The sequence below is a fragment of the Antedon mediterranea genome, chromosome 11 (assembly GCF_964355755.1).
Source record: "Antedon mediterranea chromosome 11, ecAntMedi1.1, whole genome shotgun sequence".
In the NCBI taxonomy this organism is placed as follows: domain Eukaryota; kingdom Metazoa; phylum Echinodermata; class Crinoidea; order Comatulida; family Antedonidae; genus Antedon; species Antedon mediterranea.
This window is the reverse complement of record NC_092680.1, coordinates 17,208,232-17,226,942: the sequence shown is the minus strand read 5'-3', so window position 1 is coordinate 17,226,942 and position 18,711 is coordinate 17,208,232. Positions and strand designations below refer to the sequence as shown.

The following is an 18,711-nucleotide window of genomic DNA, read 5'->3' as shown; positions in this document are numbered from 1 at the left end:
GTAATACAACAAATATTTATATATGTCACAGTATACAGTCATTTACCTTGATAACATAATATCAATCATCATGCAACTATTTTACATGAAACATTATAATGTTAATGTAATAACTCATGATTCTATACGCATCATCAGTGGACTATTACATGAAAATAGTTATGATCATTTTGTTTACATAATACAATCATATATTGTGATATAACATGAGGTGTACATAATAAACAAAATGATAAAATATCTGAAAAAAATATATACATAAATAGATATACAGCAGTGGGTAATAATACATGATAAAACATATGTACTGTTATTCTGTCGGGTAATAATTAAAAGTCATTATATTCATATATCCGGTGTAATAGGCCGGCTGTACTACAATATGCTCTGCTAGGCTAAGGCACTACTAGTAATATTTACATAGTCTAGTAGGCGCTGGTCAGGTCCAGCAGGCTAGACCAACATACCAACCAGTACATAACCCCTAGCATAGTAATTAAAATGAAAAGTACAGTACTGCATTTTTTAGTGGATGTTTATAAGAAAGATTAATTAATCTTGTGAACAAATTGTCTCTATAATTAATAGACTTTTTCTGTTAGAGCAAATAGGAATGTGTATATTGTGAACTATGGCGGCTATTTTGGACGCCATCTTGGATTTCTTGGAGAGCACAAGAAGGATTTTTCAGGACTTTTAGTATGATGTTCCAATCAGGTTGTTACCAAACATTTGCGGGTCAAACTCTAAATGCTCATGGACTATATCCCAAATCGGGGACAACTGTCGGCGATACCGATACAGTGAAGCGATTTAATGGAAACTGGCTCCATTACGTGCCAATATGTTTACTCGAGATGCGTACATGTGGTAGATTGTACAATGCTTTAGGGAAAAATATTTTTAAATATCTTTTCCTAAAGCATTAAATATCATATCATATCTAGTTACCGATATATTTGATTAATTTACCGTCATCAGTGTGTGAACGAATAACAAGAACCACAGGAACAATAGAAATGTTGGCGCTCTAGTTAGTTCCGTTTCGCAACTGTCTTTTATTTCGACTCTAAATTTGTTAACGAACTTAATCCTGAATACCGCAATTTAGAATAAGACCTCATAAGTACTTTTACGATGGAGAATCACAGAAAACAAATAAATCCTTTAAATTGATGAATTTACAGACGTGTTTCTCGCACACGGTTTGTGAATTTCTAAAAAGTCAGTGGAATGCGTATATTTAATGCATCTATTAATTATTCATTATTCAATTTCAATATATTTTCTCAATGTCAATACAACTGAAATGTTACTGTTGATACTTTACATGGTTTTCGTTGACTTTTAAGAATAAAAATCGACAAATTCATCATCATAAACTGTAGGTTTATATACCTCAATGATCTAAATAATATCCCTCTTAGTCTTAGTCCCGGGCACAGACTAATAATTTATGCTGATTTAGGGTTGGTTAATGTTCTTTGGAAACAGAACATTATCAGCAGTAACATGTTACAAGATTTTTATTGACAAAAAATGGAAATTAAAACATGTATTTCATAATAGATGCATTAAAAGTAGATGCATTCCACTGAGTTTTAAATCCTCTATTTTAGTTGCTCTTTCGGCGGTCCACAGAAATAAAAATATTGAACTTCGTGTATGCGAAATTCGCGAACACGTCTGCAAAATCATCAATTTAAGGGATTTATGTGATTTTTCTTCATACAAGTACTTATGAGGCCCAATCCTAAGGTGTGGTATTCACAATAAGTTACAAAGATTGGAGTCGAAAGGAAGTCGAAATAAAAACAGGTGCGAAACGGAACTAGTGCCGAAAGTTTAATGTGTAAATACATTTTGATTATTAAAAATGTTTAGTCATGTTAAAAAACTAATTCCGGAAAACATTTTGTTTTAAAATAATAACGAAGTAATTCATATTATAATATACAGTAGTCTACTTTGAAGAGCATAACATCCAAGTTTCTTTCTAAATGTAGAGAAGCAGTTAGTCGGAGATACCCTTTTCTTTACATTTATTTACAGCATTGGTAAATACTAAAATAATATTAATAACATACCTTTACTTAAATGTAGAAAGGTAGAAAGAAAAAAACAGACGAATTTCCAACAGGCCATTTTTAGAAACAATCTAACTTTACAGTCTGTTAATAAACAATGTTTAACTACGTCGTCAACAACGAATATGCTGTATATCACGCAGTCGCGATATTATAAACTAACGCTATTGTCATGACGTCATTTGTTTTTCACTTTGCGCGTACGACGATAGGCAGGCTGATCTATATTTAATTGGTATCGTGTGAGATATTATGCAATTTTTATCATCTATATTATATTGTTATTTGGAACCCTTTAGGGTAAGTTTGAATTAGAGTCAACAATAATTATTATATGTTGTGCCGGGAGTGTCTGCGTGTGCAGTCTTTTTGTTGTTGCACCTTTTGAATTATATAATTGTTTGTTTAAGCAGTTTCATATATCTCTCGGCATCGCTAGTTATCATGCCGTTTGATTTGAGTCGGCGTACGTGGTCTACTTCTTTCTACTACACACACACAGTTGTTGAATAATACTTTAACACTACAAAATAAAGACAAATATATTGCAACAACTTGTTTATCATGTTTACTCTCACCGATTCCACAACAGCTATCTTGTCGCGATTTGTTAATAATAACGCTATATTATTCAATTTCAGAAGGAGTCTAAGCTCTGGACCTGCATACTGCCGAGTGGGTCCAGAGTGCAACTTGACTACATATTGACCAGGAGAAAGTGGCTGAATAGCGTGATGAACTCACAAGCTTATAATTCGTTTGTGTCTACTGGATCTGATCACATGATTGTGAACACCAGAGTTAGACTGAGCCTACATGCCAGTGGTAAGACCCCACCAAAGAAAGGCAAGTATGATTGGAGTATACTACAACAAGACCCCAAAATGCAGGAAAAGTACACCATAGAGGTAAAGAATAAATACACCATTCTCAATGATATGTGTGAGGACAATAGCTCCACTGCCAAATATGGAATAACAGCTAACAAAGCAACGGCTGAAAAATTTCTCCCAAAATTACAGAAGAAAAGACAAAAGGCACTTTCCTTCAGCGATAAAATTGACCTAAAACAAACCTAAAATCTGCTTATAAAAGTCACATCCTCAGAGACAACAAAGAATCAGCTCTTGAATTTGAGGAAAGCAAAAGGCAACTTGACAAAGCTTACGAGGAAACCAATACTCAGTACCTTGACATGACAAGAAACTCAGAGAAAATGCAACCCTGAACCAACAACATAAAATGACATGGAAACTAATGAAGTCAGCGGGAGAAAAATGTCAAAAACCAAGGAGGAAAAAACTGAGAACTGGTACACTCACTTCAAAGTATGATTTTATTAGTTTTTATTTTTCAGGTTTTTGGAGGACAATACATCTTTAACAATATACTTTTTGGACCGATTGTCCCATAAGGCTCCAAGAATGATGTTGTTCTTCTTCTTCTTCTTCCAATTTAGTGCAAACTTCAGACTTGAAGACTATAGCACTTTGGTGGGATGTGAAGCGAGTGAGTTAGTTTTCGTAAAGAACCCCCTTAAATGATTTAAAAGTTGGTGCCTTTACAGTTGATTCTGCTAGGATGTTCCAATCTCTTGACGTTCTGGGAAAGAAGGACATCCGATGATAGTCCCGACTTGAGCGTGGAATACTATATGCTTGGCTGTTTTCTGTGCGAGAAGGGGCAGTGAGGTTTTTGGAGCATAAGTATTTGTCCATATCAATTGCAACAAGGTTGTTGTGTATCTTGTAGAACATTGATAGTCTTGAGAGTTGACGTCTTTCAGCCAGGGTTTTCCAAGATAGTTCGTGGAGCATGGCAATGACACTGGCTGTACGTTCATATCTACTGAGAGTGAATCTTGCAGCACGGCGTTGAATTTTCTCTACTTTTTTCTTTAGGACATCTGTGTGGGAGTCCCAGACTACACTTCTATATTCCAGGATTGGTCGTACAAGTGATTTGTAGGTTTGTTCTTTTACTTTGGGGTTTTTGATATTTATGTTACGTTTGAGGAAATTCAGTGTGTTATTTGCTTTAGCAGCGACGTTTTCCAAGTGTTTATTCCATCTGAGGTCATTGAAAATTGTTATTCCTAAATACTTTGCGTGGTCTACATGTGCAAGTTGGTGACCATGGAGGATGTATGGATACTTTATGATGTTTTTCTTTCGTGTGATGGTTATGATTTGGCATTTTTCGGGGTGGAATTCCATCATCCATTTTTTTCCCCAGTGTGATAAGGTATCCAAATCCTTTTGCATTCTGCGTTCTCTTCAACCAGTTATTTTTCTAACTTTAGCTTTAGCTTTATTCAATGATCTCCAGCATGATTTCTTTCTTTCTCCATCATGCGCCTCCAAGTTGTTTACTCGAGAAATAACATTTTCTCCGTATTAGTGGTCATGAGATGGTATTTCAAATCCACGACGCGTAGTCGTTGGTCAAATTATTTATTTCTTTTGTGTTGCGTCGTATTGGGAACCTGATTTTGTATAAGTTATTTTGTTTGCAGCGTCCAGAAAGTGTTTTTCAGATAGGTATATACAAAAAAAGAACATGCATATTGGTTTTCAGGGAAATCGATATATCGGTGACGTCATAAAAGCTTATTATAATCTTATTCTTAGTTATATTTATCTTCATGGGCGAAATGTATTAAATAACACGCCCTCAGTGATAATATATATATAAATTCTAAATTATGGTTAATTCTGACATAGGCGAAAACAATGGAAAAACTTCGGGACAAATCTCTGTCTTGGATACCTACCTTATCTATCTCAGATGTACCGTGAAACGTAGATTTGATAACCTTAGTTTCCACTATTACGATATTGTTCCATGTTTCTATCTTAGAAAGATATTATAAAGGGTTTTGAAACAAAATATCTGATTTCATCGGTAGATTTTCAACTTGTGCGCGATAGAAGTAATCTCCGGGTTCACTGTGAGTCCACGTGTTCACCTTGCAACTTCCTGGTTTCAACTAAGTTGGCCGTTGGTGGCGATAGCCATTTTACATTTTTTGTATTTTTTGGACCACCCGTGTGAAGGTGCACTGCAAAATAAAAATTATACTGAAAATTAATAAAGATCAAATTAAATTTACTCCATAAAAGCATCCGAGTATGTTGTGGGGAATTAGTATATAAAATTACATAGGAAGAACTGATCATAAGAAGACCTTTTGATTGAAATCGAGTGGAACCCCGATAGCCGAGTTATTGAGAAGCTGATACTGTGGGCTATCTGTTATGAGTCCCGTTAGGACCCTGAGATACTTCTGCCTATGTTGCAAGCCGTCTAAAACGTCTTTCTTCTTAGGCCGAAACGGGCCCACTCTGTCGCAGAAGTTATTTTCAAAAGATGTTTAATCTAAATAATGTATTAATAATACCAATTAGGATGGTATGATTTATTTGAATAAACGCCGAACACCTTCCCAATAAAATATCAATTAGAATAATAATCGCATTTTGTATTATATTTATTTATAACACTATACAATTATACTATTTATAGTAGGCCTAGAATTCATCGCACTGTTATCTACAATTTACTAAGCATTTGTTATTCTTTTTTACCACTTTTCATATCTGTTAGTGGATTTTATTTGATTATAAATACCTGTATTACCATATATTATTAAAACTAACAAATTAAACGTATCTTTCGAATAAGCAACTCCCTCAATCAAATGACCTCCGCCTCCCCACCTTCGCCCTACAAGGGCCCTACCAAACAATAAACACTATACTTTAAAATGTTATTAATCATCTTAAGACACTGTGAAACAGAGTAGGTTTAGTTTTACGAATATCAAGCATTTTAATAATGGTAGGCCTAACCGCCAGAACGTCCTTCTAAAACCTTTTTACCCTAGTCATTATCATTCCGAGAACAATCGTCTACACTTCCTAGAGGGGGAGTGAGCGACCCTCTAGTAGATAGAATTTAGTTTAACACTGTGCGCTAACTATGCCAATTTTGGCAGTACTTAAGCACAGTGATAGTAAGTAAGATTTAGTTTACCCTTTTGTGGAACGATTCGGCCCGGGACGATTCGGCACACTTATATTTATCTGCTTTGATATGCATTTTATAAGCATAAATAAGCTTTTTTTCTCAAAATTTAGAGGTAGTAATACTATGGCTAAAGATGCAAAAAAGAAAACATGTTAAAGGCCAGGTGCGGGCAAAAAAATTCTATTGATCATACATTCCAATAATTATCGATCTATAGTTTCCCTTATGTTTTATAATTTTTTGGATTTTATTTGTGTTACACGAGCTTGTTGAAAATAAGCACTTTCTTATCAGTGGAGGGATAGTTCAAATTACATAGTAAAATCTCTATTCTTTTGTACACAAATTTTGTAAATAGAGAGGCATTTAAAAAAACTATGAAAAATAAACGGTGTGGTAAAAAATTTTATCAGATGACTAAATATAGGTAATATAACTTCAGATTTTTATTTTCATGCTATAGCAAAAATTATCCACCATATATCCACCAGACATGTTTTTACATAATAGGTTAAACTTACCTAACTACTGAAAACAAGTCTTCCGGGTTTGTATGGCAGAATTTTACCAAATTTTCTATTTAAGGGAAATTCATGTTTTTTCGTCTTGATTTCTGTTACAAATATTTGATTTATTACAATTAACCATATATTTAAAATTTATGCCTGTACCTGAATTAAAAAACCTTGTCGCAAATGATCATTTTTAGCCACGTACGTGCGCGAATGATGTAACATGTTTGGCTGCTTGGCGAATGCACGAAATAAACAAAGTTTTCGAAGTAATAAATTAAATTGAAAATTACGTATTTTAACATTGCCAATATCAATAAAAAAAATACAACAAGAAATATTTCTTAGAAAAAACGCTGCTGGCTTATTGAAAAAATATTTTTTATTTCAAATGTTTTTTACATAGTTGAGTCATATGGCCGAGCGGTTAAGGCAGGGGCGCCGTTTATCGTACCTAAAGAGCCAACAACAACATCGGCAAGGGTTCGAGGCCGACTCGCTCCTAGTTCTGGTGGTGGAACAAGTCTTCTCGGATAAGGACTATAAACCGTAGGTCCAGTGTACACAGTTATAACCTGTGTGTACTTTAAAGAACCCAGTTCATTATTCGAAAAAGAGTAGGGGGTTACCCCGGTGAACTGGTTCACACAATAGCCTCTGTATCAGGGGGATTACCACCTATCTGATAGGACAGTGATTAATTCACTATTGGTAATCCTTGGCCACAGTGCCTAAAGACATAAAATAAAATAAATAAATAAAATTTTACCTGAAAAAAAATGTAATTTAAAGCAACAAATACTTAAATTGTCAGTCAGACAATGGTTTTTGGGTTTATTTTTTCTTTTTATATGTGAATAAATATTATTTTTTTTGTTATAGAAGTGAATAGACCTACTCAATTTCTGTCACTTTAGTTAATTTTATTGCTAAGATATTTCAAGTGTGAAGTATCCTATTACAAACACAAACTTGAATGGACTGTTTCGATAATAATTCAATGAATATCTGACTCCATTTTCGCAAAACTGTCGTCCTTAGAACTAACTGCTGCTTGCTTTAGCTTCTGATTGAGTAGTCCTAATGGGACGTAGCGGGCTAGAGCAGCAGCGTGATAAAAAAAATGTATAGCTAGCTAAATACCACAAAAATGTATATAAATTTGGTCTAAAGTGAGACGTTTCGACCCACAAAGTTGGACGTTTCGGCCCAATAGTGGTCCGATTCGTCCCACCAAAAGTGGGCCGAATCGTCCCCTATAGAGGAGATAATACAGTAGTATATTTGTCCCCCTGTTGTAGGCCTAGGTAGATGGCGAACGACAGAGTCAGTGGTTTTTATTCAAAGTTTACACAAAATTAAGGAGCTAATGTAGGTTCGTATTGGCCCCTTAAAATTATTCAAAATTGATTAAATTTAAATCTCAAAATCAAAGGCAACTTTGCTATCGCAGCCAGGCAGGAGGATTAGGCCTAACTAGGCCTAGGCCTAGGCCTAGCCTTTTAGTTAGGCTACTCAGGCCGACAGAGGAACAATAAATGTCATGACTTTATTTGGTCGTTTCGGCCTGTGTAAAAAGTTCGTGTGCAATTCACAAATATATTTGTTTAATGGTATTATATGCTTGTTATTTCCATTGATGTGATTATTGTTATTAATATTAATATTATTTTATTATGAAAATATATCAAATAGCCTACCCTACCTAGCTAGCTAGGCCTAGGCCTAGCCTAGGCCTATTTGTTTTGTTGTAATATATTTATTTAAATTAGTTAGGCTCCTCCCTAGCCTAGTAATATTAATAGAAATAGTAGTAGATTGGTTGGACTACAAACTAGGCAGGCTGGGTTGCCTAGTTAGTATAGGCCTAGGCCGGCTATAGCCTAGGCCTAGCCTATGCACAATTTGAACGATTTTCAAGAATTTATTTTTTTTATTTATTTGCTTATGCATTATATGACTCCCTGGAGTGGTGCATCATTTGTGGGACATACCTAATGAAGCAATGACGCAAAAAGTGACTAACCTTTCGGTGAAGCATTGTGACCATGTTGTCAATAATTATTTATAAATGATGCATTCATGCCGCACTACCTCTCCCGGGGGTCGTATAGTGGGTCATACAAATTGCAATACTACAGTACATTATTATTATATGTGTTCTGTGCCTATTTTCTCTTCAGATCTTAACGCTTTAAATTGAAGTAACAACAGCAGATATGATTGATGTACATGCTTGCCTGGTTCGTGGTTCCGTATTCTTAGCAGGAGAGACTATAGAATGTATAATAACATTCTCAAACAAAGGACAGTCGAGGTAACCTTTAAAAAATCATAGATTATTTGGGTCTTTTACATGCATGAAGCACTAATATAAATTAGTACACTTAATCAAAAAGAAGCCCATCATCATCACATGATTTTAAACTTGTCTAAATTAAGAAATCCACCCCTCCCTCCCCCCCCCCCCTAACTGTGCTAAAATTATTTTAGTTCCCCTCAAATTCTAAGTGATTAATACAGTAGAAACTCCTTTTAAAACCGATGCCTTTGGTACCCAACAAGGTGTCCCCTTAATAGGAACTTGATTGTAGTAGTAAATAAATAAAAATAAAACATAACTGTTCAAAAGATGTATTAATTATTTAAAAAGGCAAGTCAAGAGATAGCATTCTAATTTCCATTAAAATATATTGGATAATAGATTTATAATTATAGACTAGACCCAGGATTCTAAATATTCAATTTTAATCGGATTAATATTTTTTTACAGGAATGAGACACTTGCCTGGGCAAGTGCCCAGGTCCACTGCCAGTGTAGTGTAAGTGACTCAAAGGTGAAGCTTCCCACACCCAAAAGCATTCAACAAGATGCCACTGGTTTCCCTATAGACAGTGTTACCAGCTTCACACCAAACAGGGGTGAGATGGATCTATGTTTGCACCATGGTATTCTGTTTTCTGTTTATTACTGCATGCTTTCCTTTATCTTCCACCAAGCATGCTTTCCCCTAGACTGGGACGAATTGTTATCAGAAGTTTAAGTAGATTAATATACAGTTACAGTTAATTAAATACTGTATCTGAATCCCCAGAAAAAAATTATAGAGAGACACTTTTTTGTTTTTTTTTCTGTTTTTTTTTCATGTATCTTCTTTCTCACTATATTTTTGTTCATATTATTTGCCTTAAATTCTCACACTCTCTGATGGAAATGAGGTTGTTTTAAAATTGTAAAATCAAATTTAGTTGAAATAAAATATTTATATTGAGTTATGAGGCTTAATAAAATCAGATTTTAAATAGGCCATTTTTTTCAGTTTTAATCAAGAAAATCAAAACAAAAAATCTTGTTTTTGGTTTAAATGACATTATTTGTTTTAACCAGTTTTTGGTAAAAGTGAATAACTATTATGTGACATTTATAAAATGGCCTATTAAAAAAAAAATGTTTGAAAAAACCTAAAATTGTTCTTCAATATTCAAAATACCTGTAAATAATACTAGAAAAAATATTGCAATCCTTATTTGACATTAATTATATGTAAATAAGAAAAGAATATTGCATTTGTTTTCAAGGAGAAAAGGGTATCTGTGTTGTGTCCACTACACCAAAGATCTTGGTTTGTGACCTGATGCTGGCCCCAGGGGAAAGTAAAACATGTAAGTATAATCTCTACATAATACAGTACTATATTACTAATTCGTACACTTACAGTCGGGTAGCCAAGCAAACAGCCATAAGAATATCCAACACAGGTTCTGGGTGCTCCTCGGCCATAATTCTGATGGTAGAATACGTCTTCTTGGCTTTGCATCTGGCTTGTGTGCACTTAAAATAACCCGGTGCATCTTTAGGAAGTAGTAAGGGTCTCATTTAAGCCTCTGTTGTTAATCGCTTTATCGGGCTAACGACTCGTTCACTCCCAATGAGAGATACGGGTTGGGTAGGTTTGGCCAGTATGCGTACCTTTTTATGGCCAGCGGGCGTCCCGGAAATTGCGCAATATGGCCAGTGGGCGTCCAATTATTGCGCAATATTTGTTCAATGGCAGCGTCCGCTCCGTGCATGTGAAATACGTACAATGCGACAGATGGCGCTATATACATAATTAATTTTATATATACAGAATTTGCAAGTAGGGCAAGCCTGAACCGAGGCCTCTAAAATCCAATCTATCTGTTCAGAGCAGGCTAGCCTAAGTTAAACTGATTTAGTAAATTATATTAATGTATTTTAGGGCCTAATTAATAACAATAATTATTAATAGTTTTAACTATTATAATGTCAATCAAAAAACATGAAAGTTCACATTATTTAATATTTTTGTTCTGATAAATAATAATAGTACGTGGCCGGCCGGCATCTCGCGCGGAAAATGTAAATATAACGCCCTCTCTGTCGCATTGTACGTATCTTTCACACGCATGGAGCGCGCGGACGCTGTCATTGAAAAAATATTGCGCAATAATTGGACGCCCGCTGGCCATATTGCGCAATATCCGGGACGCCCGCTGGCCATAAAAAGGTACGCATACTGGCCAAACCTACCCAACCCTGTAGCAATGAGATGAATACTAAACTGCATAGCATCCTTAACAGAAGAGCAACTTAACCTAAAAATTAAAAACACAAACGCACTAAAATACCCAATATAATTTGACATTAATCATAATTTAAATACAAGAAGGTCTGTCAAGATATCCGCCAGACATGTATCATGTTTTTGAAGAGCTTACGTAAACAAACACTGTATAAACAATAGTACAACTGTTTCAATCAATAATGTCATTTATAATTCATTAGTCCTCCTTATGTAAAGATTATCTCCCTGAAAATATTGGTTTGTTTTTTGTTGTTGAATATGCCATTTTAATTTGAACCAAGACTAGTCAAGATGTGGTTATTGTACTGGTGGTTAGTTTGAGTGTCCAGGGGCTGACCAAAGTATCATTGTGAGAAGACGTCACACAAGTTCAGTATATTGTAATAAGAACTACCAAACATTGTTCTCTAATTCTTGTCTTTGTTTTCAGATAAATATTATGAAACAATTCCCCAAGATGCTCCTCCCTCATATAAAGGCCAGTCAGTCAAATATTCTTATAAGGTTGCCATAGGAACTCAACGTGTTAGCTCTCCAACAAGACTTCTCCGTGTCCCGTTCAGAGTTCTTGTATTATATGGTGAGTGAATTCTCTTTTCAAAGATAAGATCAATGGTACATTTTAAGCACCTGAGCTCATCTCTAATTCTTTTAAACAGCTCTCTTCTCTTTGTTTGATTTTATACCATAATAATTATATAATATAATTAACAATTAATTAATTTTTTGTACTGATTAAACTTTTACGAATTAAGGGACGTTTACTATACAACTTTAAAATAAAATTTAGTGACAAAAAAGGTCGACGTTTCGGAATCATCATGGAACCATTCTCAAGAACAAATGAGTACAATTAACAAAGTACCAAAGGGTGACAGGAAATACTATAAAAAAGCCTAAAAAGATAAGCTCCTCCTCTTGTTAATTGTTAAATAATTTGACTTTGTGAGTCATTTTGTTTGTTAAGTGACAGTTTCAACTCTTTTATCCATAACATTTCATTAATTAAACAATCAAATTTAGATTTGCACTTAGAGAATACTTTGAAACAATTGACTGTCGAGTCAATTATTTTAAAGTGCAAATCTAAATTTGGTCTTGAGAATGTTTCCATGATGGTTCCAAAACTTTTTTGTCATTAAATTTTATTTTAAAGATTAAACTTTTGTTACAGGAAACAAAGAAGAGGCCTTTCATCCACCTGTTACTGTATAATTTCAGCCACCTGTTACTGTATAATTTCAACCACCTGTTACTGTATAATTTCAGCCATCACTTTAACACATGACATCACCAGTATAAATTTAGCTTTAATGTACTCTATGTATCAACCGTGTCACAAATTTTATTTTCACACGATAGGTCTTGGAGATACTTTCTTTATGGATCCTGACGATGATTATGATACTGATAACCCGTTCTTGGAGGGGGAACGTAAACCAAATTCACTTCTTGATCAAGCTGTACAGGTTTTGACCACAATTACTTCCAGAAAAAGTGCAAGTAAGCTTTTAATGATTGCTCTATGAAATGAATTGTTAATTACTGCTTATTTTAATAGATTGTGTATATGAACTTGCTGTTATATCCAGTCCTATTGAACACCAACACACACTAATACCACACACATCTTTAGGTTGTTAATGCAGTGTAATATTAAGAGTATTTAGAGGGTTATGTTCAAATATAATTAAGAGTGAGGTTGATTATTTAGGGGTTATGTTAACAGCCTGACTTCTAAAGTGTATTACGTGTGTAGGGGGCACTACTGTATTACAGTACTGTACTTACTAAATATATACCAAGTCTGTAATAGTACAAGCATTTTAATGTTCATGTACCAGTTCAGTTTTCTGAATCAGCAAACCTATTTAATTCCACTAAACAAACAAACCCGAACATGGAAGATTTGTGTTCTAGCGATCGACGAGGGATGCCGGTGTCTGCGAAATCCTAGACCACGAGCACCACTTCAAACACAAGCACCACTTTAACCAAACAAATATGTGAAATACACAACATAAAAGGCATACACAAATTAATAATATTATTAACTTAAAATGAATCCAAATAAAATTGACATATTGTATATTGTTGTGTGGTTTAATCACTATCACTGTTTTATGAGAAAATAGCACAAATTGAATTAGCAACAATAGCTTCTTTCAATGTTCTAGCAGATATTTGTACATCAATCCAAAACAGAAATTAATAACTACAATCAGCACACTTTACTAGGTGTACAGGCTATTCATTTTTATGTATATGATTATATTTTGGTCCTTGGGTAAAAGCAGATCCATTTGACAAAGTCAACATTGATTTAATAACGAGATTTAATTAAATGTATAGTATAATTATTATTTAATTAGGAATAATGCATTGTTTATTATACCGATTGTGATCTTTTTTATAGATACTTACAATATAACAAATTCATGTGGTACAGTTGCTCGTTTTTGTATCTTCAAATCTGCCTACAAACTTGGTGAGGATATCATAGCAACTTTTGACTTCAGTAATTGTCTTGTGCCTTGTATTCAGGTAATTTACCAAACAATAAAGTGACTGATAAAAACATCGATTAAAAACAGAATGCTATCCCAAATGGGTGCAGTTTATAAGTCTACTAAAAGCCTCCAAACCTAACATCTAGTATGACTAGAAAAAGTTGAATATAACGTTTTTGCAACTGTATCTTGGAAATCTTTACCTGTTACCACATAGTTAGTCTTAAGCTCTGTCTACACTAACTAGTTTGACAAAAAAATGTATAATGTTTCCAAATATGGTAGTGATATGCTTAAATATGGTAGTGATACTGACATCATCATGTCCATATATTGGCACAGCACATGATGATGGTGTAGACAGAGCCTCACTAAGTTAAATTCAATTAGAAACAGTTATTGTTCGAAAGTTAAATTACCCTCAATTAAATTAATTATATATTAACCCTCAGTTAAAACTAACCAAGACAATAAGTTTAAGTGTGAAACCTGAGAGATTTGACTAAATCCAGTGCAAATGAGACATAATACATTTAATTTTATTCATTAGCAATCTGTCTTTACTGGTATTATAAACAATATGTTTTATTCTGGGCTGCCTTATACAATCTTCGCTTTTTTGGAATGCCCCTCTTACTTTAATCATATTTACTGTTAATTTTATTTACTAAATGTTACTTTGATATTCCATTTCTTGTTTTATATTTATCAGTATTCTGTGACACTGCAGAGTGAGGAACTAATCACAGAAGAGTGTAGACGAAGGCCTAACCAGGGTGTTTGTATCAGCTCCTACAGCAAACACCAGGAGTTTAGCATTCATGTCAGTAAATCACACATGATTCTGCCCATACCACTACATATTACACCAAGTTTTATCACTGATATTGGTAAGGCTCAATATATTTGTCATGATTCTCAATAACTTTGAGACCCTTAGTGGATTTAGATGTTTTGATTTTTTAATTTTCACAATAATTGTTTTGTCCTGTTTTCCCATTTATGTAGCTTCAATATAAAAACAAGCAGTTACCATTAAAATTACTATAATGCGACAATAAATTGTTATGTTTTCACCGTATTGACACTATAGGTTTGGCAATTAATAATAATAATAAGATTTATAGAGCGCACATATCCACAAAGTGCTCAAGGCACTTGTAAAATCCATGAAAAATGCAACCATGAAACTAAAAACAAAAAACAAAATAGTTAAAGATGTATTGTCCCCTGAATAAATTATTTCTTATATATAACATTTTTGTTGAATATGCCATTTTAATGTTACATAATAGTTATTCATGTTGACCCAAAATTGGATCAAAAAAACATTTATTTGCCCGAAAAAACTGTAATTTAAAGCAAACAATAATCAAATTGGCTGGTTGAATTTAACAATTTATTTTGTCATTATAAAGGGAAAAAAAATGTTTTTTTTACGGAAGTGATTAACTTTATTAAAACTACAAAATAACGTCTGATTAAGTCTGATTTATTTAGTATTCTTTTTTTATGTTTTTGGGGGACAATTACATCTACAATTACATTACAATTACATTACAATTACATTACAATTACATCTTTATCCTTGTCAATTGAATATTGATAAGAATGCGTTTTTTCTATTATATAGTATGCTTGAAATGGCGGCTTCGATTTGAATTTGTTACTTCAAAAGAACCACTGCCAGAACAGGTGATTCCCGCTGATCAATCTGAGAGTGCTACGTGGCAAGGTCCGCAGAATATCGGCGTCGAGACTATGGTTTGGAATCTACCGATAAAAATTATGCCGACGAACCCACTGCATGCTACGAGTGTATCATTACTAAGAGCTGTGACTACAATGTCTGTATGAACTCTGTTAATGAATTGTTAGTATTAACTATTATATATGACACAAGTATAATAATCCCATGTTGAAATATAATCCCACCCCTAACTTAGGCAAAGTACGGACACAATGATTGGTCATATGCAATCCGACTATAATCCCACGTAACCCCCTTCATTTCTTTATATAATTTTCCATTATTTAACAAAACGGCGACGTTTAACTTCCATTCCGTGATACGAAGCAAGTGTGAATTTACTGTAGCACCAGTTTTCATTAGTACTTAAGTTAATTAATTTTAAATTATTTTTATCATATGTAAATTGTATATACTGAAAAAGTTATAATTACTTGCCATTTAATGTTTATACTTAGCCTTTGAGATGAAATAACATGAATGCTGTATACTACGACAGTCAATTCCATCTATGTTTATTACAAACTTATCCAAAGCGTTTTACATGAGACACATTTATTCATGCGAATCAAAAGCATTGACTATTGCACATAATAATACGTTAAAGAACTTGGTACACTATTCGCAAAGAGTAGTGGATCGTCTCCCGGTGTGCTGATCTGGTAGGCGCTGCACTGCTGGCTGCCGTGGGTCCGTGGAGGGCCTAATAGGAGTTTCCTCAGTTTGAGAACAAATGTAAAAATACCACATGAAAAAAGAAAGAAAGAAATCGGGACTCTTGAATGTTAGATTTTTCGCTAATGGAAAACAGGCTTTAGTAATAATCGGTTTGTTCCCGCTATTTACTTTTATATTAATAGTATTTTATTATTCTTTATTGAGTGTACTGTACTTCTTGAAGAGTATTTGACAATGAGTAGTAGATTATAACTTACTATGATATTTTATAATAAAATAATATTAAAATTAGTGCTTTGATCTTTATTAGATTTCATTATTATAGTTTAAATATATTCGTACAGTATACTAATATATATTTTCTAGGCCTGGAGATCTAAAGAAACATAACATAATTGCTTTTTTGTATTGACTACTGTTTATACAATTATTTTGGTTTTACTATTTCACCTGCCATGTAAAACTATAACGTTTTTTCTAGAAAGTTTAGTAAAGTCACAGAAATTAACCTCTGAGTAAAGCTCTGTCTACACTATCAAACTAGTTTGACAAAAAAAATGTGATGTGCCCAAATATAGTAGTGATATGACATCATGTCCATATAGGCATATTATCACAAAGTTTGATAATAATAATAAATAATAATGTTAGCAACATCAGTACCACAATAGGTATTTAGATTATTGTTCTTGTTTACTTAATACCTATGAAAACAACCATTAAGTACAGTCTACAAGCAGACAGAAACAAAACTAATTATTGCATTATAAAGCTTTTATTGGTTTAATATCTTATTGTTAGAAGTAACATTGAGTTGATTTGTGTTTACTGGTATATATAATGTTGATGAACTTCTGTAGTACAACAACATCTGCAGAGCAGCAGCAGATAATAAGTGACACCATTAATTCTATCAAATTAAAAGTTCACACAGACACTCCTTATACTCTTACCTATTTACATCACACAGTATCTTTCTAATGTTTTGGTTACTCTAAACTTCAGAAGTTTATTTTCAAACAATTTATATTTTCTAATTGTAAAATTATTTACAATACAATCTTTCTTCCGTTTTGAACAAAACATAATATTTTAACAAATTAAATATACTAATAATAAAGTACAGTATTCAGAATAACAATATAGTTTTTGTTTAAATAAAATTCAGCAATATAATATATAAATATAAAGTATAAAATTATTAATTTTTATTCATTATATATTCATATATAATTTAAGAAAATGACATTTATATAATTCGATTAAGGTAAAGGGTCAGAAAAGATAACATATTTCGGAATAACATAAAATAATTACTGTACTGTACTTAATTATAAAATATTTTACTAGCATTTAAAAATTCTCTCATTCTTGCTGTAAACACCTTTTTATGATGTCACAACAAAAACAAATACAATGCATTCAAACAATCTTTTCAACCGCCAATTAAAATGCACTATAATATGAATAATTTACAGGGGTGACAACTTTCAACTGCTATATATAATTGCAAAAAGAAGCACGTTCTCATAAATCTGGTCCACCTCTCTGGAAAAAATAAAAATAATACGAGGATGATTTAACAGCCAATATTATTATTCATCACAATTAAGCCATAAAACAGTAATTAATAAATTTACTGCAACTTTCACAAACTTGAAAACTGAAAATTGTCTCAAAATCAAACTTTCTGAAAACTATCTACAAAAATGTTAAGAGGGGTATTGAGGACCATTTACATAGGCTGCTTACCATTATATATTCCATTTCATTAACATCAATTTCCGCTCTCCTAAATTTAAATGGTAGTTGACTAAGGTCTATAACTGGCCCCCTTGGCTTACTGCTTGCTGTACTCGGTTTATTTGTTGTTAAATTTGAGGCAACTGCAACTGGTTTTTGAGCACCTACAATGAGAATAGCAATAACAAGTTATTAACTTTTGTGATATAGAATCAATGACCTTGATGTTTAATCCTTTGTAGCATTTCACAGTGTACTTACTAATAAGATTCTTGCCAGACCTGAATTTTATCATGGGTATGTGCGGTTTGAGTTTCTGAAAAGATAAGTAATATACTAATAATTATTCAATTAATTAATATAACTTTCTTCGCATGGTATTCTGCAGAGAGGGTTGGTCTCCTGTTTGCTGGTCTAGCTAGCTAGGCTAGTAGAAAGTAGAGGTCCATGCTAACATACTTACTACTACTAGGGCTACTATAATCTAGGCCTACTAGGCCAGGTCTTATATAGACCTATAGCCCACTACTAGTACTCGTCTGTCTAAATAAAGCTAATTAATAAGAGGCTACCTCTAGCTATAGGAGGTGGCCCTACTAACTATCTATATGGGCCTTTTAATCCAGAATCATTATTCTGTACTTATACTTATACTGTAAAACATAAAAATTAGAAACTTACAGTGATCATTCTTCCAGTAGAAGACATTATATTCATTGATTTTGATCTGAGGTTGACCGGTATTTTAGTTACTTTTTGTTATTTAATTTTTGGAGCGCCCTCTCTCTGTTAATC

General features: G+C 33.3%; 2 protein-coding genes across 4 annotated transcripts; one reads left to right on the top strand and one right to left on the bottom strand.

The window, feature by feature from the left end:
* The first annotated feature begins 7,891 nt into the window (after positions 1-7,891).
* LOC140062354 (RAB6A-GEF complex partner protein 2-like) lies at positions 7,892-16,461 on the top strand. 3 transcript variants are annotated; one of them, XM_072108534.1, is made up of 9 exons: positions 7,892-8,003; positions 8,812-8,945; positions 9,402-9,550; positions 10,208-10,291; positions 11,666-11,815; positions 12,598-12,738; positions 13,652-13,779; positions 14,458-14,635; positions 15,379-16,461. In XM_072108534.1, the coding sequence occupies exons 2-9, from the start codon at positions 8,848-8,850 to the stop codon at positions 15,600-15,602; spliced, it is 1,152 nt and encodes a 383-aa protein (XP_071964635.1). In that variant the 5' UTR covers positions 7,892-8,003; positions 8,812-8,847; the 3' UTR covers positions 15,603-16,461. The 3 variants fall into 3 exon arrangements, with proteins under 3 accessions (XP_071964635.1, XP_071964632.1, XP_071964633.1); XM_072108531.1 differs by having other exon boundaries at positions 9,402-9,577; XM_072108532.1 differs by having other exon boundaries at positions 7,942-7,999; positions 9,402-9,577.
* A 343-nt stretch (positions 16,462-16,804) lies between these two features.
* On the bottom strand, positions 16,805-18,689 carry LOC140062776 (alpha-ketoglutarate dehydrogenase component 4-like). The gene is made up of 4 exons (XM_072109104.1): positions 18,598-18,689; positions 18,178-18,232; positions 17,926-18,080; positions 16,805-17,721 (listed from the first exon to the last, which is right to left on the bottom strand). Exons 1-4 carry the CDS (start codon positions 18,631-18,633, stop codon positions 17,701-17,703), a joined length of 267 nt encoding a protein of 88 aa, XP_071965205.1. The 5' UTR covers positions 18,634-18,689; the 3' UTR covers positions 16,805-17,700.
* Positions 18,690-18,711: the final 22 nt, after the last annotated feature.